Source organism: Lissotriton helveticus, chromosome 6 (genome assembly GCF_964261635.1).
Source record: "Lissotriton helveticus chromosome 6, aLisHel1.1, whole genome shotgun sequence".
Classification (NCBI taxonomy): domain Eukaryota; kingdom Metazoa; phylum Chordata; class Amphibia; order Caudata; family Salamandridae; genus Lissotriton; species Lissotriton helveticus.
The window spans coordinates 2,052,807,343-2,052,834,905 of record NC_136067.1 but is presented as its reverse complement, the minus strand read 5'-3'; the positions used below and the strand labels follow the sequence as shown (position 1 = coordinate 2,052,834,905).

At 44.6% G+C, this 27,563-nt stretch overlaps 1 protein-coding gene across 2 annotated transcripts in view; it reads right to left on the bottom strand.

Moving 5' to 3' along the window:
* The window catches only part of KRTCAP3 (keratinocyte associated protein 3), a 92,757-nt gene that overhangs the window by 28,353 nt on the left and 36,841 nt on the right, over nt 1–27,563 (bottom strand). For both annotated transcript variants that reach the window (XM_078650111.1, XM_078650112.1), the window contains exon 3: nt 8,593–8,652. In XM_078650111.1, coding sequence (XP_078506237.1) covers nt 8,593–8,652 — 60 coding nt within the window. The remainder of the gene's footprint in view (nt 1–8,592; nt 8,653–27,563) is intronic.

Sequence of the window (27,563 nt, the reverse complement as noted above, 5' to 3'; positions counted from 1 at the left end):
TTTGGGCAGATTTCTTAAATTAGATTATGGGAAGATAACCTGTTTCTAGGTGAGCAATAAAAACATAATTTAGGAATTTTATTCTGTGAAACATACCACAATGCAGTCTGTTTGAGCCGCTTAAGTAACTTCTCAAGAGCATAATAAGAGGATTTGTTTTCTCTAAAAGGATTCACAAGCTACACTAGGATTCACAAAAGGCACTTCTTACATCGAAGAAGCTCCAAACTGGGTGATGTGGGCATCAGTTCCAGAAATCAAGAAGAGGAAAGTCTAATCACAGCTCTTTTTATCCCTCATGGGTCAGCAGGTGTGGGAATCAGTAGAGATCTTAAAAAATGTGAAGACCAATAAGTGCTTACTGAGGAGTAACTGAGCGAGATTTACATTGAAATTTGGTGTTGCTCAATTCAGCCCAATGAAAAAATGCAAATGTTAAGTTTCTACATAGTGTTTGATACCAGCATTAAGCCTACACCGTTTGCAGGATGGCAGGCACACCACTTGGCATCAAGCCAAATGGCAGCCAGTATCCTAATGCTTAAAGATCATGCACCATAAATTAAGGAACACTCTGCTGTTCCATCTCATCTTGATGTACCTCATCCACTTTTTGGAATAAACTGTTAAATAACCATAGGGAGACAGGTAGTACTCGGCAAAACGAAAGTAATTTCTGATACACTATTCAGAAGTTATAAAATACCCTGCATGAAAATCTCCTTGAGGCTCATTTTTCTTTTCATTCTGGCAGTTGTCCTGCATTTACAACAAGATACAGATACACTGGCAACAGCAAATATATAAGTAATAAAATACAAAGCCAAAAGCAGGACTAGACATACTACTCACACTAGGCACGGACAACTCTAAATAAATGGACTACAGACTTCAAGTCACAGGGGGTTTCTATCTAAAAAGTGCCTAAGCAGTCACTAAATCACTTAAATGTCCATTCAGCCTTATGCCACACAGCCCTTTGTAGAGCAAAGGCCAGCTATTAAACTCCAAGTGTTATCAAAGTTACTGTGCAAAAGCGTAGATCAGAAAGAGCAACAAAACACACCCAGTAGAGATAGCAAACGCACATTAGTCAAGCATTTCCCTGGCAACTCTGATCTAAACAACAGGCTTAATCATGGTACTCCAAGCACGCAAAAAAAGAGATGTAGGGCATGGGGCCAATTTAAAATAAATAAAATATACACACACACTGAATGGCGATGTATTTTTTGATTTCCTATATTTATGCAGTGCACGTTAAGCCACAGGAATCTGACCACTTAACAAAAATACTAAACTGAAAAGAAAAAAATTCATATGCCGAGTAAGATAACATACAAATTTGTGTAATCCACCATGGATAAAACTATGGCATAATTACATCGGCTCTAGTGCTACCAATTAAGCCAGTTTATTGAAGCACAATGAAGTTGGCATGCGTTATAAATAAAAGAGAATGATAGAAAACTGTGCAGTTAATTGGATTCCTGGTATCTACTGAATCAAACCTAGAGAATAGAGACAGTGTTCAATAAAAGACATTTTGGTACACCATTATTTAACCAGCTACTTCTCCTCATACCCACTTGCCTCCACCGTCTTCAGATATTTCATTTATTACGTAAGATCCTGGTGATTACAACAGATACAGCATATAATGGACTGATATGGTCTTAAAGCTACATCTCATTTAATAGCAAAAGGCAGAATGAGTGGGTCTTTCTGCTTTTTACACCAAAACTATTTATCACAATAGCTGAAAGCAAGAATGAAAAGGGTCAGACTCAGATGGGCATATGCATCCTTGCACCATGGGGTAGCTTTCTAACCGCTTCTTCCCCCTCAACCATTTGGATTGATTGTTGGTCATCCAAGAATTAACCAAATGAACACTAAGGACATAGGAGATTGTGTGGCCTGAGATAAAGAAAAGGGCAACAATAGTTTGCTATTCTGACTATGAAAGCAATTCTCTGCTATTCTGACTATGAATGTTATTCTCACCACCAGAACTAACTAAAGAACAGACTGGACCAGAGGATCAGTAGCAGAAACATACTGGGATGTAGGAGAAAAAGAGGAAAATGGTTTCATACAGCATCAAGTAACTCATCCCAAGACTCATACTTTTAGCCACTGTACATGAACGAGGTGGTCTTACTATACTTCTGTAAGCTTAAGGAAATCAAAAAAGGAGGGAAGGAAGAGGTGGTGCTGGTTTTGCACCGAGGTGGGCTCGTCCTCCTCTTGTCAAGATACTGGTAATCAAAAAGGTCCTCCTCCGAGAAGGTTAGTGTGTATCCTGTTGTTGTTGGAATACACTAGATGTGTTAAGATACCCCTCACACACCAAAAGGGCCCTTGGTGTCATGCTTCATCATCGGGGTCTTCCCGCCCGGCTGCCGGACGGGGCAGTGCTGCAACAAGCGACTACGCCGGAGCACCTTTTTAATGTGGGTGCTATGTGAGTGAATGGGAGTGAGTGTCAGTAGGGTCGGGGGTGATAAGTGATGTTAAAAAATACCTGGCCTAGTGGAAAAAATTTTTTAATAGGCACTGGCTGGTATTATTAAAAAAAGTGATATCGGAAAGGTTAAGCTAGTTAGTGGGCTCACTTTCCTGTGCGGGTCAACATGTTTCGGGGCGTCATGCCCCTTCGTCAGGACCGGGGTCAGATCCCCCTGTCACTCACTAAATGTTGTTTCCACAGTGTGTGTGTATACCTTACATTGTAAAGTACTAATTTATCAATGTGTATTGAACATATATTTTATGTAAATACACTGCCCTTGCTAATGCTAGTATACTTGGTTGTATGCCTGAAAAAACAAGAACCAGGAGTTATAAGTGCGCGTATCCCAAAGCGCTTCGCTCTTAGGTACCTGTGAAAGAAGGTGAAGAAAAGACTAACACATAAAACACATACAGATGTTGCTGGATGCCCTGTGTAAAGTACAGAATTCAGCGTTGAAATAATGGCCAAATATTGTTATATACGTAACCACAACTGAAGAACACACACAGTGAATCACACACTACAACAGTAAAATTAGGTAAGGTATGTACAAGTTGGTAGATACATACTTTGCAAGGAGGGGTGCAATGCCCCATGAGCCATAACAGGACAGATGGGTAATATTGGGTCCAGCTGCAAGTTTTTGAAAATAAATGGGGAGAAGGAACAAAAAGGAAAGAAAACCTGTTGATTTTCAATGGCTGCTTCGTGATGGAGAGAAAAAGCATAAAGGACTGATGCTTGTCTTGGAACCGGCTATGCCGTACTTACTAAACCCAAAGCCTCGTGGTGCTTCCTCCTCTGTCCGTGGCTTCCGTGAATATGAGAGGGGAAGCTTGGGCGGGGCTTATATAGTCAAACTAATTGGGTTAATTGTTTAGCTAGATTGGTTAATCGTTCTCTAGATGGGGACACGTGTGGTAATAAACACGAGTTGGTCAGGACGGTAAACGCGGTGGCCATTTTTAACTAGTCAGATTGTGGCTAAGGCATCCGAATTATGGCCGATAAATGTGTTCATTATCCACGCTCATTCATAAATTGATAGCGGACATAGCGGGGGAAGGAACAGTTGCGGCTCCGGTAAAGCCGATGCTGTTAGGTAGATCACAACCCCTTTAAAAACCACGTAGTAACGTGGAAGAGATACATCGATGATGTACTGGTCATCTGGAGGGGCAATCAGGATTCGGTTAACCATTTTATGTCATGGCTAAATCAACAGGATCAATTCCTCAAGTTTACTCACACTGTTTCGAAAGAGAACCTCGTGTTTTTAGATCTTAATATCTATCCAGTAGATGGGGGACTTGAGACCAGTACCCATTTCAAACCCACGGCAAAAAACAGTCTGCTATTGTTTGATAGCTTCCACCCGCGCCACCTCCGGGAGAACTTACCCTACGGGCAGTTCTTGAGGCTACGACGCAATTGTAGTAACATTGATGATTTTAAGTCCCAAGCAGGGGACTTGGAACAAAAACTACTGAATACGAACTACCCCAGTACAATTGTGAAGAGATGTAAAAAGAGAGCCCGTAATAACAATCGTGAAGCCCTACTTGAGGACACAGAGGAAAAAGAAACGGAGAAGAGACCTATCTGTGTAACAACATATAACACCAACTCCAACCGCATTACCAAGATTGTAAATAAACACTGGAGCATCCTAGACTGTGGTAAACTTGACCTCCCAAAACCAATGTTCTCGCACAGACGAGGCAAAAACCTAAAAGATCTGTTGGTCCACACTAGACCTAAAAATGTAGGGCCTGTTGCACCTACCAGACTTACGTCAGTCGGAGGCCACCATCCATGTGGCACTTGTATATCCTGTCAGTACACGCGGAAAAGCCAAACCATTACATTCTCCAACCAAACAATATGGGCACAACGCCTGTTTACTAACTGTAATAGTCGCAACGTTGTCTATTTAATCACCTGCCCATGTGGTAAGGAGTATGTAGGAATGACCAGCAGACCAGTAAAGATTCGAATGGGGGAACATCGCAGCAATATACGATGCAAGATAACTACCACGAAAATGTCTACCCATTACCTGACCATGGGACATAGCGTCCATGACCTAAAATGGACAGTCATCGAAGCCTTCAACAGTGATAAAAACCTTTTAATGAAGGAACAACGTTGGGTGTACCGGCTGGGCACCCACCACACAGGCCTCAATGATGACATACCCTGGTCCCAACTTAACTAATAACTGAACCAAATGCGCAATGATTAGACCATCTCCTGATAATACATCCAGCTAGTGATTTCAATGTCTCCTGTATCACTATTTAAAAACGTCAGTATCACTTAATAACCCAACCCCTCCTAATCCCATCCCAAAAGAATTATCTGCTGTCCTGTCTTGGACACAATCTGCCCATCTGGACGTTTTTTTACCTGTCCCTGTTCACATGAGTCAAGGACTCCTTTTTTCCACCCCCTTTTCTTCACATAACTTTAGCCATTACACTGTTTGCCGGTCGGGTGGCCTACCGCGCATGCGCGGCGACGGAACACTTTCGTCGCGCATGCGCGATCTGCTTTTCTTTTAACTGCGCATGCGCGCTACCTAACAGCATCGGCTTTACCGGAGCCGCAACGGTTCCTTCCCCCGCTATGTCCGCTATCAATTTATGAATGAGCGTGGATAATGAACACATTTATCGGCCATAATTCGGATGCCTTAGCCACAATCTGACTAGTTAAAAATGGCCACCGCGTTTACCGTCCTGACCAACTCGTGTTTATTACCACACGTGTCCCCATCTAGAGAACGATTAACCAATCTAGCTAAACAATTAACCCAATTAGTTTGACTATATAAGCCCCCGCCCAAGCTTCCTCTCTCATATTCACGGAAGCCACGGACAGAGGAGGAAGCACCACGAGGCTTTGGGTTTAGTAAGTACGGCATAGCCGGTTCCAAGACAAGCATCAGTCCTTTATGCTTTTTCTCTCCATCACGAAGCAGCCATTGAAAATCAACAGGTTTTCTTTCCTTTTTGTTCCTTTTTGTTCCTTCTCCCCATTTATTTTCAAAAACTTGCAGCTGGACCCAATATTACCCATCTGTCCTGTTTTGGCTCATGGGGCATTGCACCCCTCCTTGCAAAGTATGTATCTACCAACTTGTACATACCTTACATAATTTTACTGTTGTAGTGTGTGATTGACTGTGTGTTCTTCAGTTGTGGTTACGTATATAACAATATTTGGCCATTATTTCAACGCTGAATTCTGTACTTTACACAGGGCATCCAGCAACATCTGTATGTGTTTTATGTGTTAGTCTTTTCTTCACCTTCTTTCACAGGTACCTAAGAGCGAAGCGCTTTGGGATACGCGCACTTATAACTCCTGGTTCTTGTTTTTTCAGGCATACAACCAAGTATACTAGCATTAGCAAGGGCAGTGTATTTACATAAAATATATGTTCAATACACATTGATAAATTAGTACTTTACAATGTAAGGTATACACACACTGTGGAAACAACATTTAGTGAGTGACAGGGGGATCTGACCCCGGTCCTGACGAAGGGGCATGACGCCCCGAAACATGTTGACCCGCACATGAAAGTGAGCCCACTAACTAGCTTAACCTTTCAGATATCACTTTTTTTAATAATACCAGCCAGTGCCTATTAAAAATGTTCTTTCCACTAGGCCAGGTATTTTTTAACATCACTTATCACCCCCGACCCTACTGACACTCACTCCCATTCACTCACATAGCACCCACATTAAAAAGGTGCTCCGGCGTAGTCGCTTGTTGCAGCACTGCCCCGTCCGGCAGCCGGGCGGGAAGACCCCGATGATGAAGCATGACACCAAGGGCCCTTTTGGTGTGTGAGGGGTATCTTAACACATCTAGTGTATTCCAACAACAACAGCCCATACTTCTGTAAGCACCTATTCTTCTGGGCTCGAGACAATCTATAGACTTACCAAAGCCAACAATACTTCAGAAAATGGGAAGCAAACCAAAGTGTACACAGTAAGAGGTGCTCCCAATCACACGAGGAATCATTATATAGCCAGATCATATCAACAAATCTTATTTATCACTTAATTCTAGGATCTGAAAGATGCAAACTTATTACATAAACACATACAAGTGTATCAATTAAAGAAATCAACACAGGCATTTCACTTCAAACCTTAGCACTATCAACCTACATTTCCACCATAAACAAATAGTTACTAGGGTACACATCTTCAAAAGTGCGCATGTGCTACCAATGAAAACCTGGAAAACACATAGGAAAACGGTCTATAGTTTCACCCAAATCTAATTATGCTCCTGGGTCAACCACCAAAAATACTGCTCCAGATAAGCATCAGCAGCTCCTTTCCAAGTGAGAGAGAGGGCACAATGTACATCTAATCCATGGGTGGGCAGTCGCACCATCACAAATCTGGAAAGCCCGACTGGAGCAATATATGCAATAATGAACTGATTGCAACTTGCTTTACAACCTCCACACCCTCCAAACTGTCCTCAGGCTCTGGGACGGAGTGAAGTCAAAACCTACCTAGAGGTCAGCTGGGAGGGCATCACGGAAGCAAAGCCAGATACTACATTAACACCATCAATGAAGCATCCAAGATGAGCAGAACACTCTTCAAGATGATCATGCAGAGTGTTAACCCCAAACTAACACGACCAGTGCTATCAACCTCTTCAGTGAATTCTCACAAAGCCCCCTCCTTGAAGACCATGTCCTACTTACATCTCGAATCAATGCTCTTGAGGGTGAAACTGACCCCTTCTTTGTGTACACATAGATTTGGAGAGCAACAATATACTTTTAGCATGTGGAATAGATTGTAATCTTACAAAAGGAAGCTTCAGAAGTATGAAACTATGAATAGTTCATTGAAAGGTCTGTTCAATCAGTTATTTATTAAACTGGTACATTTTCTTGTAGGAAGGTCTGGCCATTGTTAACCATCATCAATATATCCCTTTCCCATGATAACCTCCTAGAGCCCTTCAAAACTAACCAGATCCTTATACTGTTGAAGAAACCCACCCTAGAACCCAATGGCTTGTCCCCAGTCATTTCCACCCTTCACATGGAACAGAGACAGCAACATCAGAATTCTCCAATACACCACGGGCACACAACTCTACCTGAAACTATCTATGTTTTTTGACACCCTGAGGACTCCGGCACAGCTTCCACTCAATTCAGATGTCCAGCACCTACATAAAGCTCAATCCATTCAACACCTAATTCCTCCTACTTGGTAATAGTTGGCCCAATACTGGTTCAACTGCAGGCATTCTGAATGAATGAGCCACAACTTTCAACCAACGCCTAGTCATGCATCTTATACACTAACCACCCCCCCCCCCCCCCCCCCTCAGGGAGTAAATCGCCAAGAAGACCAAGCCACCATAGCAAAGTACCAACATTTCCTCTTGCAAAAAGTAAATCTTCTATCCCTGTAAGCGGCATCAGAAATGTGATGCAGTCTAGCATCTAAATAGAGGCCTTTTTGACACCACAATGACCCTGAGAAAGGCAAAAAATGTCATATCAATAGAATAAAGAAATTCAAAAACAGCAACCTCAGCCTGAGGGAACTCCACTGGCTCCTCTTACATACCCGCATTATCTGCTAAATGAGCTGCACTATCAGCATTGCTTCAGAGTATCTGGCTCACAAACTAACCACCTACATGCATTGACATAGGCATAGTCAGGACATTGTCAGGCAGGAGAAAAAGAAATGGCAATAAATAAAGAAAAAGGTCTTTCATCTATGCATGCTGGTTTTAAAACATCCTCAGCCATCAGAAATGCTCTCCTCTTCAATGAACACTGCAGCCCAACACCTCAAAGTCTGGCCACAATTGTGGATAGCATATAAGCCACTGACCCTTTAAAGCGCTCTGTTGCCATTGGGTAGATTTGCTCACCAAAAAATACCCACATGAATTCAGATACATACATTGCACACTTCTCAAGATTTGCATATGGGAGGATAATGGAAACAATCTCCAAGAAACAAGATAACCTAATGACCAATTAATCACAAGGGAAACAGACTTACCATTCTAGCGCTGGGAAGGTTGCGGGACATCAGGATGGCTCCGATGCCAGTAGCAATGCTCTAGGTCATAGAAAACAAAACAAAAATTACCACCAAAGTGGGGAAAAGTTAACAAAATACTCCAAATTAACTAGACAGTGTCAATGGTTTAGTGATGGCACTGAATATTTCAATACAGGCTGACAGACCATATTCCCAAGGGCATTATTTGTCAAAGTACAGTAAAACAATGTTCCGCCATTAAGATGAAGTGTGAATAAAATACAACATGCTGTATATTTATATACAATGAAGTTATGTATGCCAGAAAAAGTGGTTAGAGGGAAAAATCTAGAAATAAATTGGCAAAGTTCACTAAACCGCCGCCCTTCATCACATGAGATACTGGTCCAGTAGTAGTTGTTATCCCATTATGGCCAGAATCCATGAAGCCACTCCTACGTGTGCGGTCCTTAATGGCAGGGCATTAGAATGCACCCTAAAAAGGAACATAAATCTGTAAAACATTGAGCAGGTCTACATCTTGTTGTTGCGCTTTTCACCTGGAAAAACACAGCACAACTAGGTCAATTTAGGGGATGTCTTTGCATCACGTGGATTGTTATTCTTTTATGATCATTTACTGTAATGAGCTAATAATAATGGAAGCCCAAGTTGTACTCAGAGAGGTAGGGTGACTAAACTACTCACTGGGAACAATACACCCTTCACCCTTGGGAAAGCATTGATACAGAAGTGTCTACAGCAGATCTTTGAACATTCACCCATCTTATGAATGTTATCTAAGCTTGCCAGGTTGTAGTTAAGGGATTTCTTTAGCTACTAGAACTGCCTAGGTATTAGTGCAAGATGATGAATGTATGTAGATTTACTGTGTTCCTGCTAGCCTATGGCCAAGATGCCTTATTTCTTATGACTAGGGTTAAAATGGCTTATCGGCACAATGGGGAAAGAAGCTCCCTACTTTCACAGTATGCTTAATACTGCCAGTCCTGAGAGGTTTTTAATAGAATGCTTCACTGTTGGGAAAGAGATGCCCCTGAAGGGTATATGGGAGTGTACCCCTGCCTGCCCATGAAACTGGCATCCTCACTGTTATTTTAGTACTAGTGTCACACTAAGCTAGTGTGAGCACAGGGGCTGTTCCACTACCTAGAAGAGCGCACAAACAGTCCTTGTAGTGCGCACTGTATAATTGTCCATGCCGTGTGTGTGTGTGTGTGTCACAAAGCGGTGGTGTCAGCATACTGCGTTTTGTGAATCTGTAAAGCAACCGTATTATTTTAGGTCTCGTCCTTGAGACAACTTTAGCTGTCTCGTCAGAACTACTGTTTCTCAAAACAATCGTACATAATGAGGAGCTTTTGGTTAATGCACTTCATCCATTGGCCTTCCACTGCCATTCACATTTTGTTTTCACCCCACAGCATATGGTCTGAGGCGATGGTTCAGCCAACTTTACTCTTTAGCAGCATTCACTTTGAGAGACAGCACAAAGCCCATCCTCATTGTTCTCACCTGCATAAAAGTAATTACTTTATTTACAGTCATGAAGCTGTTTTAAAGTGTTCATTTCTATTTTATTTTTTATGTTAACTTTAAATACGAACTTCGTTAGCCTGAACTTCTTTTTAAAGTTTGTTATAACGTGCTTAATTGACACTAACTATAACATGGTAGCTGTCTGCGATTGGAATACTTGTTTAGGTGGAATAATAATAATAATAATAATAATAATAACAACAATGCATTATGCAAATAAACGGCTTATTTAACCTTTTCCATGCGGATGACGGAACCACTCCATCATCAGCTGCGGTGGCGCTGTACTGATGACGGAGCGGTTCCGTGATTTTATCATTTAAAATCAGATCCAATACAAAAATTATTTTATGAACGAGAAGGAAGCACATCCGCAAAAAAACACTATAAATAGCAAACTTTAAAATTATCTAAAAATTGCAATTACAATAAAGCTGGTTTTGCTTGTTTGAAATCATGAGGCAGAAAAAGGGGTTGAATATACTTGAATGACTTACTTTGTTTCAGCAGCAGTCCTGTTCTGGGGCCAGAGGCACAGCGGCTTTTATTTTAACTTTGTACCAGCGCTCCGAGCACCAAGCCCACATCTCGCTGCACCCGCTTCGCGGGTGCCGCTTCGACGGGAGGAGTGAACACCAACTCAGCGGGGCATCTCTTGTGGCGGTAAGGCGGCAGTGGGCGCGAGGCGTCAGCGGGGCTGCGAGTGTGCGGGGACTTCATTTCCCAGAAGTCCCTGCAAGACCAAGGAAGAGCTTCCGGTCCGCTCTCCCTGCTGCCCCGCCCCCCCCATGAGGCTTTTTAGAGGCGACCCAGTCCTCTGACGGGTGGGACACTTACTTTGTTTCAGCAGCAGTCCTGTTCTGGGGCCAGAGGCACAGCGGCTTTTATTTTAACTTTGTACCAGCGCTCCGAGCACCAAGCCCACATCTCGCCGCACCCGCTTCGCGGGTGCCGCTTCGACGGGAGGAGTGAACACCAACTCAGCGGGGCATCTCTTGTGGCGGTAAGGCGGCAGTGGGCGCGAGGCGTCAGCGGGGCTGCGAGTGTGCGGGGACTTCATTTCCCAGAAGTCCCTGCATGACCAAGGAAGAGCTTCCGGTCCGCTCTCCCTGCTGGTCCGCCCCCCACACCCCCTATATCATAGTCTCCGCTTCCCGCAGCGCGGGACGCAGCCCGGGCGAAGACAGGGCAAAGACTGGGCCGTTTGAGGCCGTTCGAGGACGGCCGAGGACTGGACTGGCCTACCCTTTTTCGCCCATTCTGCTATATTGTTAAATTGTGGTTGGTGTTGCTATTAATATTTATAATCCATAGGTGGCCTTATTTAGGTTTTTATTGTGTATAAATATGTCCGTTAGGATAACCCGTAGCAAGACTGGTAAGGGAAACACTTCAATCAGTGGTCCAATGGATGATTTTATCACTCGTACCAACTTGGCCATTGATGAGGAAATTTCTAAATTGCAGACTCGTGTTTCTCTTGAGTTGGCAGCCGCTAGAAGATTATCGGAGGTAATTACTGTTTCAAAAAAATCTTCACTGGGGCATATAGCTACTGCTGTTACCCCGGAGCGACCCGCCACTCTTAAGTCATTAGTCCTGCAGGCAGAGGTTCACCAGGCTCCAACTCTACAACTTGCCTCCCAGGTCCTAGGGCCAGTTGTTGATGCTGGTGATATGATTCCACCTGTATTGTCCCCTGTGAAGAATGTTAGTTTTAATTTTTCTATCCCAGCAACTCCAAAATCTTTAGCTGACACGCAGGTCACTAGCTCTAATTTCCCCGACCCAGTAATTTTTAACTCATCCAGAATTAATTTAAATTCGGGTAATTTCCCAAAAAGGAAAAAGACCTCCCGGTATATCTATTACCGGAAGAAGGCAAGAGTTGCGGTGGCACAGAAATTAAAACCGCTCCCTGTACCAATCCCCAATATAACTGAAGGGATTATCCTTAAGGAACAGACACATCTAGAAGGTGCCAAAGGGGGGTTAGTTCCCACTCAAACCACTACCGCACTACAAGAGGGGGGCTCAACTATTGAGGGCCAGGAAGGGAAGGACGGGGAATTTATAGGCATAGTTTGGGAAACACTCAAGAAACTCCTTTCCCCTCTTGCTCATAAAAAGTCCACATTTGTAAAGCGCACAATCACCCGTAAGGGTCTCTAGGCGCTGGGGGCCGTCGGGAAGATTAAGCGAGCTATTGCCCAGAGTCACATGGTGCTGGGCTAACCTGCCGCCGGAGCCGGGGATCGAACCGTGGTCCCCAGATTCCAGCGTCAGTCGCCCTGGCCGCGGCGCCACACCTCTTCCTCATAGACTCTCATCCATCGAAAACAGTCTGTTGGAGATGGAGAAAAGCATTATTGCTTTGGCCACTCTTGGCTTGAGAAGTCTAGAAAATCAGGGCATTGGGGTAGAGGATTCGATTTCACAGGTATCTTCTTCTTTCCCTCCACCTGTACTACCACCGGAACGTCCGGTTCCGAAACCACGAACTGTGGGTGTGAACCAAACTGCTGTATCCGTTAAACCTGTTGTCCCCTCCCGTTCTTGTTCTGTACCCATCCTAAACTCTATTGTAGTCCCTCCTGCTAAACCATGCCCCACAGAATCTCGCCAACAGTATTCCCAGGGTACTTCTGTAAAGAATAATTTTAGAGGGGGTTACATTGATCTTCCCCCAGAGGCATATGATTACGTGGTCGTTTTGACGGGTGTTTCTCAGCTCGAAAATGGCCATTACGAGAACCATTGGTCCCTGTAGAACAAGACAATGCACTGGCTCAATGCGAACCGTGCAATTCCTAATGGTAGGAAGAGCAGAGTGCTGATGGTGCGTCGTGTTCCCTGGGTGGGCTCCACAAAGAAATTTGTGGTTGGAGACTGTATAGTGGTGACCTTTGAGGACCCACATACAGCACGTTATATTTGTTCTTGCCCCAATGGTGAAGGTTCCTGTGTTATCCCTAGACTTTTGTCTTTTTTTTACCCTCCACCCCCTAAAAAACCACGGGACGATGGTTGGTCCCTGGTACAGCGCCATCCTTGGAGGATTTATCCCTTCAATTACCAAGATCCCTTTATGTGCTGGAATGGTCCACCCACCCAGAATAGGTTCGGTAGCCTCGAGGAGGTAGACTGACTTATAAGGCAACCAATGTCCAATGTAGTAGCAACGGCCTCTGCAACTCAGATTGCAGGGCCTCTTGTAAGTCCCCCCGTAATGTCTGATCACAATCTCGGACATATGGAAAGCCATTCAACTTTGACTTTAGCACGTACTGATAATGTTGAGGACTGCGCTGGTGCTAAGACCAGTATTTTATCTGGGGTACCGACTATTGATGAAGAGATAAGGATAGATGACCCACACCAAGATAGTGTAGCCCCCCCCTTGGCACCAATGCTTCTCACCGCCGAATCTGATTCCTCTGGCAGTGAGTCAATCCCACAGCTGTTGTTCCTGTCATGGAATATCGCTGGAGTGGGCAAAAATCTGATAGACCCAGAATGGGCAGACTATGTCGACTCCAGTGACTTCTGCCTACTACAAGAAACTTGGGCATTGGATATCCCGCACAGGATGGGATACAAAACCTTTGGCATCGAGGCCACCCAGTCCGATAGGGGAAGGCCATGTGGGGGATTGATCATATGGCTTAAAATCACTCTAGCCATAAGAGTTGATCCCATAGACACAGGAACCCCTGACATTCTGGCTTTAAAAATTGTATCAACTGAAGGGGGCGAATACTATATTATTAATGTCTATAACAGACCTACAGGGCATTCCAAGGTCTCGACCACCTTGGAAATCCTGGATACCTTTTTGAAAAGGGTGGTGGGCGAAGTCCCTGTGATATTGGGGGGCGACCTGAATTGTAATTTCGAACCGATCCTTGGGATTTCCGATGTTTTTCAAGATGAGGATCAAGCATATAATATCCCCCAGCTTGAGACCTCGAACTATGTCCCGTGTACCACTCTGGCGGTTCAATTACTGAGGCTAACAGTTGATCACGGCCTTAGAGCATGCAATGGTCGTTTTCCCTCAGATCTTACAAAACAACCTACCTTTGGGAAATCAAAAAGCAGACTAGATTTTATCTTTGTTTCTTTAACTATTTGGCATTTTATGATTGATTTTAAAGTATCATTAAGGGTCGAGAGTGATCATTTTCCTCTGGAACTTTTTATTGATCCACACAATCAGAGACACCCACGGCCCCGCCTTAAGTGAGGTAGTTGCTGATGATCAATGTGAGCATGCACATACAATTAATAATAATAGACGTGCTTTAAAATGGCCGCATCTTTTAAGTGAGGGTAAGACCCTGGCTGCAGTTTACTCATTATTTGATAGGACTTTTACACCCCTAGTAGGACAACCCTTGTCTACTGATAATTGCGACCATTTTGTTGAGCTACATAAGGTTTTCTTTGATGAATTAAGAATCCATATGTCCAAATTGCCGAGGAAGAAACAGCAAAATGTACGCGTGGGATGCCACGGAAAACTTTGGTATGATCATGCTTGTAAAATGGCTAAGAGGAAGCTCCTAAATGCGATTAGAAGTAAATCCCAAGATGATGTTAGACTCGCCAGGGAGGAGTATAAGCGAGTCCAAAGAGTATCGCAGAAAACATGGGAAGAGTCAATCTGGGCTGACATGTTGTTTGCTGCAAAACATAACGATAATGTTGGCTTTTGGAGGTTGGTTGCAAACGGGGGGCATGCTGGTAGACCTGTGAAGGACTCTTTCATTGATGAAATGACATGGGTGACGCATTTTTCCAATTTGTACAAACCATATGATAATGGTAAGGAGGAGGAGCTCCCATGTTCACTTCCACTACCTGTATGTCTTGATTTTACTTTGGAAGAAACATATAGGGCAATTAGTGAATTAAAAAATAACAAAGCTCCCGGCCCAGATAAAATATCGGGTGACCTCTATAAACACGTACCTGAAGTTTGGGCTCCCTATATCAATCGTTTGTTTAATGCTCTGTCCGTAAGTTGTAATTTTCCTGATAGTTGGCGTGCAGCAGAAGTTGTCCCGATCTTTAAAAAGGGAAAAAGATCTGTTCCCTCTAATTATAGACCTATTAGTTTAATGGACATCCTGCAAAAACTCTATGCGAAGCATCTACTATTTAGGATAAATGACTGGTTGGAGGAGTCGGCTATACTTTCCAAATTTCAGGCAGGCTTTAGGTCTAAGACCAGCACGATAGACCAGGTCTTTAGATTTTGCTGTCTGTTTTGGAAGTATGTTCACATTAGGAAAGGTCATTTGTATGTAGCCTTTATTGATTTAAGGGCGGCATTCGACCTTGTTCCTCGCAATCTGCTCTGGAGATCGCTAAACACAGCCGGTCTGCCAGAAAGTCTCTTGGTCCACATTATCGAGTTGCACGCTAGAAATCACGCAAACATCAGATGGGGTCCGAAAGGTGAACTGACGCGAGATATCCCGATTAAGCGTGGTGTCCGACAGGGATGCGTCCTGGCCCCCACCCTGTTTTCTATTTTTGTTAATGATGTGCCTGATTATCTTAATGCTTGCAACAATGATTCACCACAGCTGAATGGAGAGAGAGTGCCTGCGTTGCTCTTCGCGGATGATACCATCTTAATATCCCAAACCAAGAAGGGCCTCCAGGCACTCTTAAACTCCTTCAGCAGCTACTGTGTGACCAAAGGGCTAGAAATAAATGTTGATAAAACAAAATGTATGGCTTTAAATCCTATTAGACCGGACAGAGGGAACCTGACCCTGAATGGGGAAACTTTAGGTACTGTGGAGAACTTTACCTATCTGGGGGTAGTACTCGATTCTAAGTTAACATGGAAGGCTCAAATCGAGAAAAGTAGGGTGTCATATGCCCATAATGCAAAACCTATAATCTGTAGATTGAATGCTAGTACAAGTAAAAGTATAACTCCTGTACTTGAACTCTTCAAATTTAAAATTCAATCTGCCGCCTTATACGGGGCTGAGATATGGGGACCTTGGGCCAGGGAGAGTTTCCAAGGCCTTGATAACAAATTTATGAGAACAATTGTAAAGGTCCCAACCAGTACACCACTAATACCTCTCCAGCTCGATTTGAATTTCAAACGAACCGACCACCTAACTATCATAAGACCATTAATGTTCTGGATAAGGATTTGGTCCACTCCTGAACTGATAGATTACAGGAATGGTCTTCAAGAAGTATTGAATTTAGATTCTTTCAATTCCCTTCGGTGGTTCGGGCATGTTAAAAAATGGTTCGATAATCTGGGTTTGTGTTCGTTCTGGGAAAACCCAGAGAATTTACCAGCCTCTGCTAAAACCATGGTAAAAAGAGCATATTGGTGCTTTATGAACAACAGACATGTTCATGAAAGTAGAATTGGCACCTTAACTAAACATTTTTTATCCTTCAAAAGTGAACCGTGTTTTGAATCCTTCTTGGACGAAATAGAGCCTCCTGTTGCCAAGACTCTCTTCCTGAAGTTTAGGTATGGGAACCTCATGCTGAATTCCAACATCGAGCGTTGGACAAATAAAAAACTGGATTGTCCTAATAGTACAAGTGAGAGATGTCCTATGTGCTCAGATTTATGCAAGGAGAATGAGGTCCATATGTTGTTTATATGCAAAGCATATCTGAAAGCTCGAAAAAGATGGCTCAAACCTATGTGTGTTCTCTTAGGAACCAGATCTTGTTTTACAGCATACAGGATCTTAAAAACAAATACTGCACAGTTCATTGTATTCAGTATCAGTAGGTTTCTTCACTCGGTTTTTATTGTCCGAAAGAAATTGGGACAGGTGCTTTGAAGCTGGATTGATTTTAAATACTGAACTTTGCTGCTAAAAATTGTATTTTCCTGCTAAATGAATGATGCTTATGATTCAATTGGTGAAAATTAATTTTGCACCTTATTATTGAAATTATTGTTCTAAATGATTTGATGCACGTATATTGTTATGATATATGAGTTAACGAATGTATATATGTGTGTCTTTTATGGCCGTTGGCCGAAATAAAGAAATAAATAAGGAATATACTTCTATTGTAAGCTGGCCCCTTTGGGACAAATACAAGTAAGATGTACAGTGCCTAGTGAAGCAGCCATGTCGCACGAGCAAGGTGGAGAATCCGAGGGTTTATACCACCCGCTAATAGTTGTAGGAACAGATTTAGTCGGAAAAACGTTAAAAGTCTATGAAAAAACAGAAGATCCAACGTTAAATACAATTCTATCTTGCTCCGAGATTTCACCATAGCATAATGGGTGCACAGACTTTTGGACAATTAAAATTTAGCCCTTTTTTCTTGCATATTTTCCCAAAAAATCCTCCTTCGCCCAGACAATGTCTGATTTGGAAATCAACTCTGGGTCAGTAAAAAGTTGCGATTTGCCCAGTTCTCCCAGCACGGTTTTTATATAATTCATTGGCATGATATGACAGTGATCCAGGCCTAAGCAGTCTCTTAAAATCTTCCTGTTAAACTCCAAGTTGCTTTTTAGCCATAATGAAAACCACAGAAATAAGGGGCGAGTCCTATATAATCTGCAATAAAGCAAGCACCTAATTCATCATGTACAATCTCGGAGGGTCCACTATGGGGAAACCTCAATATACTTCTAGCATTGATGATGTGTGCTAACGATCTCATCAGGGGGTCCCAGTTCATTTTGTTGTCCAAAAGAATGCCCAGGTAACAAAATGTCTTTAATTGCATGTGTTTTGAATTTGACATTTTTCAGGCCTAGCGTCATCGTATAAGATTTAGAGTAATACATTTTCAGTCCCAGATATTCCATTAATTGGTTCTAATAAAAGCTGCAAACCATTCACTGTGCGTGCTATGAGGACAGTATTGTCTGCATACAGTAATGCTGGGAGCAATGTGTTTCCTACCCTCGGTACAATGACCTCCTAAAAATTGGTCTTGCCAGTTAATATGAAGAATAAAAAGCTACTGAGCCAATATGCAGTCTTGCCGACCCCTCTACCCAGGTGAAAATGTGTAGAGCATTTTCCATTTGGTCGAAATCGGACTGATGCTTCTAGTCCTGTGTACAAATCATGCAAGAAGGCTACAAGGGAATCATCCATCCCCATATACCCCAGCACAGCCTACAGTTTAGATATAGCCACAGTGTCGAACGAACGCTGTGCTGAGGTCTACGAAGACCAAATGGACGCTTCCCATTCTAGCTACCGTCTATTTGGCGATTGTGAGAAAGTGCTATCTTTCTTGCCTTGGTATGCCCCCACTTTTTTTCTGAACTGCTGATGTGCTTTGACTGAGTGTGCCCTGGCTCCCTGCCAATCAGGTACCCAGGGCCTGTGTTCCTTCCCTAAAAAGAAAAGCTATGCTGAAACAAAATACCCAATTGGCATCTCTGGCCACCTGTCAGTCCCTAGTAAATGGTACCCTAGGTACCCAGGGCATGGTGACCAGAGAAGACCCCTGAGGGCTGCAGCACTTATTGTGCCACCCTCAGGGATCCTGTACCCTGGCACCCACACACTGCCTTTGCAGGCTGAGTGCCTAAGTACAGACCTAAAACAAGAGTCGACATGGCACACATGAGGGCATCTTTGAGATGCCCTCCAAAACCCGAACCTACAATCCACGTCTGGGCTGAGTGGCTGCAGAGGCTGCCACACAGCCATGTTGCTGGACCCCTGGGTGGAGAGCCCCCCCGCTCTCCTGGGCCTGCCCAGGATGTGCAACAATGCACATCCTGGGCGAGGTGCTATGTCTCCTCCCCCAGGATGGACAGGGGGAAGCTTCAAAGGCATACCGCCTCCGAGAGCTTCTCCAGACCATTTGCTGTACCCAGCAACTGGCTCCCCACTCGTTCTACCCCCACTCTGCCGGGAAGACTGGTGGGAAAAACTACTTCAGGAAGGAGGGTGTGCCAACCTTTGCCAACTCCACCCCTCAGGTGGAGGAGGCGAGGTGAAGCACGACCCCGGGCTCCAGCCATCTTGTAGATGGGGAGCCCTGCCCAATCCCAGCTAGGCTCCTGCCCCCCTCACACAGGAGAGGAGCAGGCTAGGGGGTGTCCTCACCCCAGGACAGGGACCCATTGGTCCCTGCCCTTGCCCTACCTGCAACACCCCTAAAATGAGTATTTAGGGGCTCCCTGAACCTTCCTTCCTCAGATTCCGATACCAAGAAGAAGAAAGAAGATCAAGAAGACGACGACCCGCCGTGCAGCTGCTAACAACAGGACAACAACAACTGACTTGGCCCCAGCCCTACCGGCCTGTTGATCCTGGAACCTGCGCCTGCCTAAACCCGGAGACCCCCGCGGACAGCAACCTTGGTACACCCAGAGGACCTGCCTGCCTTGACCCTCTTGAAGTTTGGAACTCCCATCAGCAGAGGCTCTGCTGCAACAACCCACCTGGTGCCAGCCAGGAAGCTCCGGACCAGCCCACTCTGCACCAGCCGAGCCCAGGCCGGGCCCAACCAAACAAAGACCACAAGGACGTCCCCCCGGCGACTGGGACCCGAAGTCCAGTGCCCAAAGACCCACCTCGACGAACCAGACGACGCCTGCAGACTCAGAACCAGGGGCCACCCCAACCGCGACCAGCCGAGGGTAAGCTTTTCCGGCACATAAAGACACCCCTGCACCCGGCGCCATACAGCCCCCTGTGCCTCCCTGTGGGGTAACAACCTGTGCTCTAACATCCCAACTTACCTCTCGAAGTGCTGGTCGCCCCTGGAGAGTCTCCGTCCCCGAGCTGCAGCCTTTCTTCCCTTTTCAAGATCCTCATTGGATAACATTGATCGCCTGACGGCTCAAAAGCACCCTGCACCCAGCCGCCCGAGTGCCGCTGGCTGTGACCTCTTTGTCCTATCCTACTCCCCCCCCTTGCCCTGAGCAAGTGACCAGGAGCCCAGCTCCCAGAGCCGCATGGCCTGCTAGCCAGCAGCCACCAACTGAAGGCCCCCTTTCATTGGATATCATTGAGCCTACCTACCTCTGCACCCGGCTACCGCTGGGACTGATCTAACTGTACTTACCGGACCTTGGGGGACCCCTGAGCCTATGCCCAGAACCTTACCTTCAACAACCAAGTACTCACCTGGAAACCGGTAATTCACTTACCTGTCATTGGTTAACAGACTCATTTTGACTCGAATTTTTTTTAAGTGTTGAAAACTGAAAATATTCCTATAAAATCAGCCAAAGTGTGAATTCCGAAGTACTCACCTGGGTTCAGGGGAGAAGCCAGTACTGTACCTTTCAGCCCAGTACTGAACTGCAAAAGTAATCCCTAGCGGGTTTACTAGTAATCTGTATTTTCTCCATAGGAACCCATTGTCTGCTTTTTTACTTTTGAAAACTGCAAATATTCTTTAAAATTCATACGAAATACTGAAACGCAATTACCTACCTGTTTTGAGTTAAGCCCCCAGAGCTGGCCCTAGGAGACCAGTGCTGGGTTACAAAAGTAACGTGATCGTACTTTACCTGCAACCTTAATTTCCTCCCATTGAATAACATTGTGAGATTTACAATGAAAAGTTTCTAAGTGTGAACTTTTAAAACAGCTTTATAGTCATGAAAATTCACTACAGTAACTAAAACATTTTTGCTAATCTGGTTTCAGCTTAGACCCCAGGACTGAATCTAAGACCTAGTCCTGGAACTTCCAAAGCAATCTATAAAGTAATCAACTGTACTTATATGTAGAAAACCCATTGATCTCAATGCTAAAGTGTGTTTCAGGACTGTGTTGCTTACTATCAATACTGTAATCATTGTGTGCACAACCTTTTTGCCCCTTTGCGAAGTATTTACATGAGAGTACTCATAACCAGAAAAGTATATTTTTATAACTGTTGGTTCTAAAAATAAAACAACTATATCTGTGGATATAAAAAGAATTGGCTTGGAGTTCAGTCCTCAAGTGTGCGAAACCTTTTGCTGAGAGCTTTACACTGTCCTCTGGTACTGCCTTACTGCTCGACCAAGCTACCACTTTGGAGAGTAAGGTCAGTTCTGACTTTAACCTCTATTATACCTCTGGGGTTGGTGGATTCTATACACATTGTACTTCATTCTAGTCCAGTTTATATAGAGCCACTTTCTCACAGCGATTATTAGATAAAAGGTGGTCCCCTTCACAAACCAGGTCACTTGGAAGCATCCTATCCCAAAAGAAACTCAGACCCCTACTCAGCCAATAAAGATTTTATCCCTGCTACATTCCGATTGAGTACTCCCAAGTTATTCTTAAGAGTCTCCATAGGAGCCAGTGCACCCAAGGGACCTCTTTTATGCTGACTTCCGATCTCACACTATCTCCAGCGTCCACATATAGAACCAGCCTCCACCCAATTGAGCAAGTCTATATCTGCTAAAACATCAAACCAATTATAAGTAGGGATCCAAAATGAGCCAACATAGCCAATATTTGTCCCTATTGAAGCGCTTAACACCGCTTTCCCTGGTTGATTATGAACCTGAGCACGAACCCAAGCAGGTCGGGATTTGGTTTATAAAAATAGCCCAAGGGCAATAATACAATACTACTAGGTTCAAGCGGAGTACTCATGTGCCCAAAAAGCAATCTTTTAGCCAGATATGGGGAGTTAAAGTTAATAATAATACAATCCCCTTGTCGCTCGAGAGATCAAGTGCCAATCCAACCTACCCTCCTTGTCAGCAAAATATTGTTGGCTAATGTGGGTGTGAAATTTCTTGTGACGACCTAGCCAGTTCGCAGTCTTATTGAGCAACTGTTTGAGAGTCTCCTTTTGACCCTTCCTCAGGCCGTGAAATCCTGCAAGGATTATTACAAATGGGCAGGAGGCAAGACTTTTACCAGCAGTTTTTCCATTTGGACCCCCCCCGGTATTTACTCCAGTTCCTCGCGCCTGTGTCGTGTTAGGTGGTCACCCCTCAAGCTGGGCACTGCAGTGACCTGCTGCAATGCCCCAGTGGCTGAGTAAGTTAACATGGGTATTAGAGCTTAGGCCTTAGCATAGGGGAGGGCAAATGACAGGAGGGATGCTCGGATAAGTTAAAACGTTGTGAGCTTTGAGACCCAGCAGTCTCTGTAGCAGCCAAAGCGGAGGTGCAAGAATCCCATACAGATGCATCCCTTCATTTCATCCTGTCCAGTAATACATGGTCTATGACATCCAGTTGTGAGTATTGCGAACAATTCCGTCTGTAGAAGCTCCATACATTTGGTTAAATCCTTGCCCGCCAAAAATCTGGTCCCCCTTGACCGCTTCATTCCCCGCTGACAAGGTTGGGTCAGCCTAGATTATAGTTTATGTTATTGCAGAGGCAGCAATCTGTTGCACCATGTGTTGGGTGTCCTTTTTGCTGGCTTTGGGTCCAGTTAAACTTTTGGTAAGTTTTGCCTCCCTTCGAGGGGGGTGAGGTGTTCGTGTGAGCTCGATGCTGGGGCTGATAAGTCTATGTTTGCTATGGGGAAACCTGGATTGGTTGATCTAAAATATTCAATGGCAGAGCAGAAGAGCTAGGAGAGGCAGGGTATTTAGTTTTGGAGCCGGGCCCAGCCACTGCAGTGAGGGAAAGCCTCCTTTGTGTATGATCCATTTAATTCCTGATGGCGGTCATGGTACGCTGAATCATTCTGTTGAATGAGGTAGGAGCAGGGGGAGGTGTTGCAGTGCTTGGGCCATCGCCCAATTACCCCTTACCCTTTACCCTTTGCGGTTTAACACCAAAGTACTCTCCTCTCGCTTAAACAGTATCAAAACACGAGCCTTGAAAGCGAGAGGCCCGCAAAGCAAGAGGCCTCTTCTTGGCTCTGACGGGTACGACCTTGGCCCAGTCTTCACCGGCACTGCAGAGTCCGTTGGTGCTTATGCAGTGTCAGCGCCTGGCCCCTCCCACAGTGTCAAGGTGAATGCTAAGGTACCGAGTCCCACCCCAACAGGGCTGCAAACAAACACCATCAGGCAAGTAAGTCTTGCATGCATCAGATGGCATGGTATGAATATCCTACGCTGCGGGAGTCCTATGGTGTTTATGTAGTATCAGCACCTGGCCCCTCCTACACTGTCAAGGTGAATGCGGAAGGACAGAGTACCACCCTAATAGGGCCGCAAACAGACACCATCAGGCAAGTAATCGCTGCGGGCCTCAGACAGTATATGGTAGTATAATTCTGTGTTGCAAGAGTCAGAGTACAGATGCCCCTTGGATCCATACTGCACATCTCTAGTTTAGCCTGAAACTAGATGGAAGAAAAAGGACAGCTTCCCATGGTGTGGAAGTCTATTGCCTGCATTCTTGTGACCGGAGGGCGGAGACCCACACACTAAAGTAAAGGATAACATACAGAAATTTCCTTACAAATTCAATGAGGGTCTTGTTTTCCTCCTCCTCAGCAGAGCCATTTGGTAGATGTTAGGGGTGGACTTGCAGTGTCTGTTTTCAAGTTGAGGAAGTTCCGAGTCAGGGTCTGCCATTTCATCTCTCTCCAATTATTGCTTCAGGAAGGCTGATGACAGCCAGTTGCAGAGATCTCACACTTCATTGCATTGTGCACCTATTTTAGATACTCCTGCTTGAGTCAGCCCCAAAGTCACCTGCTATGAGAGCCGTTACCTTGCACACAGGTTGTGTCTGAAGTGCAGCTTGAAAATGACATCTGAAAGAGAACCAAACTTGTTCTGTAGTTTGAGACAGGGGATCCTGGCAACTCAGACACCCCGCAGTAGTGTCTGGCTTCTGTGGTTTCAGGGACAACACCAACACATGTCACAAGGTTTGCCTGCTTGCCCTTTAGTTCCACATACCCAATGAAGAACTGGCTTAACCCTCATCCTGTGCCGATCAAATTACCTGTAGGTTTAGCACCCTGGCTCACCACCCAATCCTCCTCTGATCAAAGTGTTGTAAATAAAACAGCGGTATTAAGCATTAGCTGAAGCCATAATGCTTCAGTCCAAATATCTAGTATAGGGATTTCATTTTGTATTTCGAGTCCACCATTTTCATGCCCTACATTGCCATGTGCTCAATGTTCTGATTGTCCTACCTCTCTGCCAGTTACTCTGTAGATTCTACCTAGCAACAGTTATTATTAGTCCTTCTTGAGAGTGTAGCGCATGCTCAGCAGAAGTAACAGTTGTTCCTTATTAGCATAGCCCTCCCATGTTCTAGAAATACTGTTAGCTCCACCCACTGATATATTTGGAAATGTCCTTACGTGGTTGTAACCTCTGTCTAAGCTGTAAGCTGAACCCCTTCCACTGTGTATAAAAGGGGCCATGTGCTTGTATTCAGTGTGCTACTCTGTACAATACTGTAGAAGTGTTGTGGAGGTTGTATCACCACCTTTAAAGGTTTATTAAACTATGTTTTTGTATTTCCAGTTTCCTTGCCAACTTCATTTGTAAGTCTAAGGACTTTGTACACAGAAGGGCGAACCCTTTCGGTACCTTTGGGCCTTGCTGAGGCCTGAACTCATCAATTGGCGCCCGTCACGTGGGGCTCATCGGCGACTCGGAGGCTCGAAGGACTGGTCGTGACGAAGGAGTGGAACTCTGCCGGGGAAGTGATCACTGCCAGCGGCGTCTTTAGTCCTGGCATCCTGAGGTATTTCTTCCTTCCTTCCGATCTGACCATCTGGGTGGCGCCGGTCTTCGACTGAGACCTCTTCTGTCGGTTTGCTGTGGATAAGCTGTTTGAGCAAATTGTGGAACTTGGCAAGTGGAATCTGGACGCTCGTGCTTGGTAAGGACCAATGTATGGTAATTACTGTGAGTGTTTATGGTAGCCAGTGATTAGCAAGGCAGTTTTAGGATACGCTTGCTGTGGCTTATGGATATGGATATGGAGATGTTTGGATGATCGATCATATTATGATTATGAATATGGGTATATATGCGTTGCAACACATATAGGTAGGCAATGTGGAGATTTTTCTCCAACATATGGTTGTGAGCGGCGCAACGATTAAGTGCCATTTTTCTGTATAATATTGTGTATTTCGCACTATTTCTAGCATGCCTGCTTTTAGCGCACTACGTAAGTGGTGCTGCTGTGGAAACCGGTTAAGTCTTGAAGAATCGCAGCCGGCTCCCCCAGAAGGGACGCCGAATAGGGACATGTATATTAAGTTTGGTCTTTCCCCTATAATGTACAGCACATTGTGGAGGAAGTATACCAAGAAGGATCCTGAGTTGAGATGGCCTTTGTATGGTTCGTTTGATGTGCGCAAAATTGAGTATGTGGAACAGTGCCTGTGTAAGCGCCGAGCGAGACAAGATATGTTTGAGAGTGTGCGAATGTGGGTGAAAGAAGTACGTGAGCGTGAGAAACGTGAACATGCGCTGATTGAGAAAGAGCAGAGGAAGAATGTGCGCGAGAAGGCGCAAGAAATGAGACAACGTGAACAAAAAGATGCGGAAGAAAAACGGGAAAAGGAACGTAGATTGCAGATATCTGGCCAATATCCCATTCGTCGGCCTCTTTATCCTGTCCTTAATAATGCTGATGATGATTTTTCATTACTAAATCGTTCTCCGCCTCCGTATGCTGGCCCGTCTGCTCCGAAAGGGGAAGATGAGGATTCTGGATCATTTAAAGATAAGGTAGACACGCGGTCTAAGCTAACATCTGATCGTATGGCGGAGCTCCGACAAATTTCTTATCGTATTCTTAAGGGTACAATTCCTCTTGCTGAAATATTGTTGTCTCTTGAAAAATGGCCGGACAGGGAAAAAATTTATTTTCTTGAAACCTTTTCTGATGAAGTAGTCGGGGCTTTTCGAAAATATTCTCCTGTTCTTGAACCTGATGACATAATACAAGATAAGAAAGAATTGCGTAAAGGTCTCTTTTCTCCTTCCCAGGCAGCTGATGCAGTTCGACGGTTATTCGTATTGCGGGATGAGGCGTCTCGGTTACGAGAAGAAAAGCGACAAAAGACGGTGGACGACAAAGAGACGGGTTTGAGTGGCGACGGGAAACAATCACCTATCTTTTCTTCAGATAAGGTCGATATTGTGCATGTTAAACCTATGCGAGAGGCAGCGCCTTTGTATGTTCCTCCTAAAGGAGCGGGTACTAGTTCAGATAAAGATTCTGCTGATGCCCGAGGGTATTTTATCTATAATTGGGTATATACTCCTTGGAAAAGAGCGGATGTTATGGCCTTAAAGAAAGCGTTACCTGACCCACGGAAAAATCCTGCTGCCTTTTATGAGGAAGTTGAGGGGGCTTTGAATTCTTGTACTATGACATTAGCTGACATTGATTTATTCTTTGGTCTTATATTACCCCCTGACATGTGGAGATCAGTACGGAAAATTGATGATTTAGTGACGTTTAAAGCTAAATGGGAAGACATTGAGGAGGAGGACAGAGCTAGGAAACCTGCGCAGAAACCACCCCAGCTCATTCTAGACCTCCCTGCTGCTATTTTGATTAAATTAAAGACGATTATTCCCCCTAAAAAGATTGACTGGACTATGTTAGCATCTTGCAAGCAAAAGATAGATGAATCAGTTTCTGACTTCTTTACGCGATTTGAAGAAACTTTTCACGATTTCAGTGGTCAGTCTCTGACGGATGACACGGGTCGACATCTGTTTGTAGACAAATATGTTTCAAATTTATTACCGGGAGTAGCAGCTCGGTTGAAAGCGAGTGAAAGCTCCTGGACGACTTCGACTCCGGCATCCCTCCTGACAATGGCTCAGTATTACGAGCGTCAGGAACTAGAAGCAAAAAGTAATGAAGATAAGAAATCTAAGGATTTGAAAACAAAAGTTATGTTAGCACAAGTGTATGGACCACCCCAGAGAGGAAATAGAGGTGGTCGGGGTTTTTATGATTCTACATATAACCGCACAGACTTGGCTAAAGATCAATGTGCATATTGTAAGCAACGAGGCCACTGGGCCAATGAGTGTCCTTTAGCGCGAGAACACAGGGCTATGGGACGGGGTAGAGGTTTTGGGAGAAATCGTGGGGGGTTTTCTGGACCACGAGGTAACCTAAATGACAGGGCTAGATTAGAATCTAGGGAGCAACAACAAGGAGGGTCTAATACCTTTGATAGACGAAATCAGTATCAGATGTCTGACTATGTGCACCCCGAAAGTCATGATTCCCAATATGCATAGGATTGCGTAAGATGGGGGGAGGAATCAGTTGAAGTACCAGTAGATCAGAGGGGTCCTTATGTTACAGCACATGTTTTGGGTTCTACTGATCAGTTTCTGGTTGATACAGGGGCTACTCGTAGCGCTTTGTCTAAACAATTGGTTCCGAGGGCTCCCCTGTCTGGCTTAACGATCACATCTGTAGGGTTCGATGGAACACCTTCTCTTAGCCCATTATCCAAACCCCTTGCATTTCATGTCGACAAATTTACAGCACCATGTCCATTCTTGCTTTC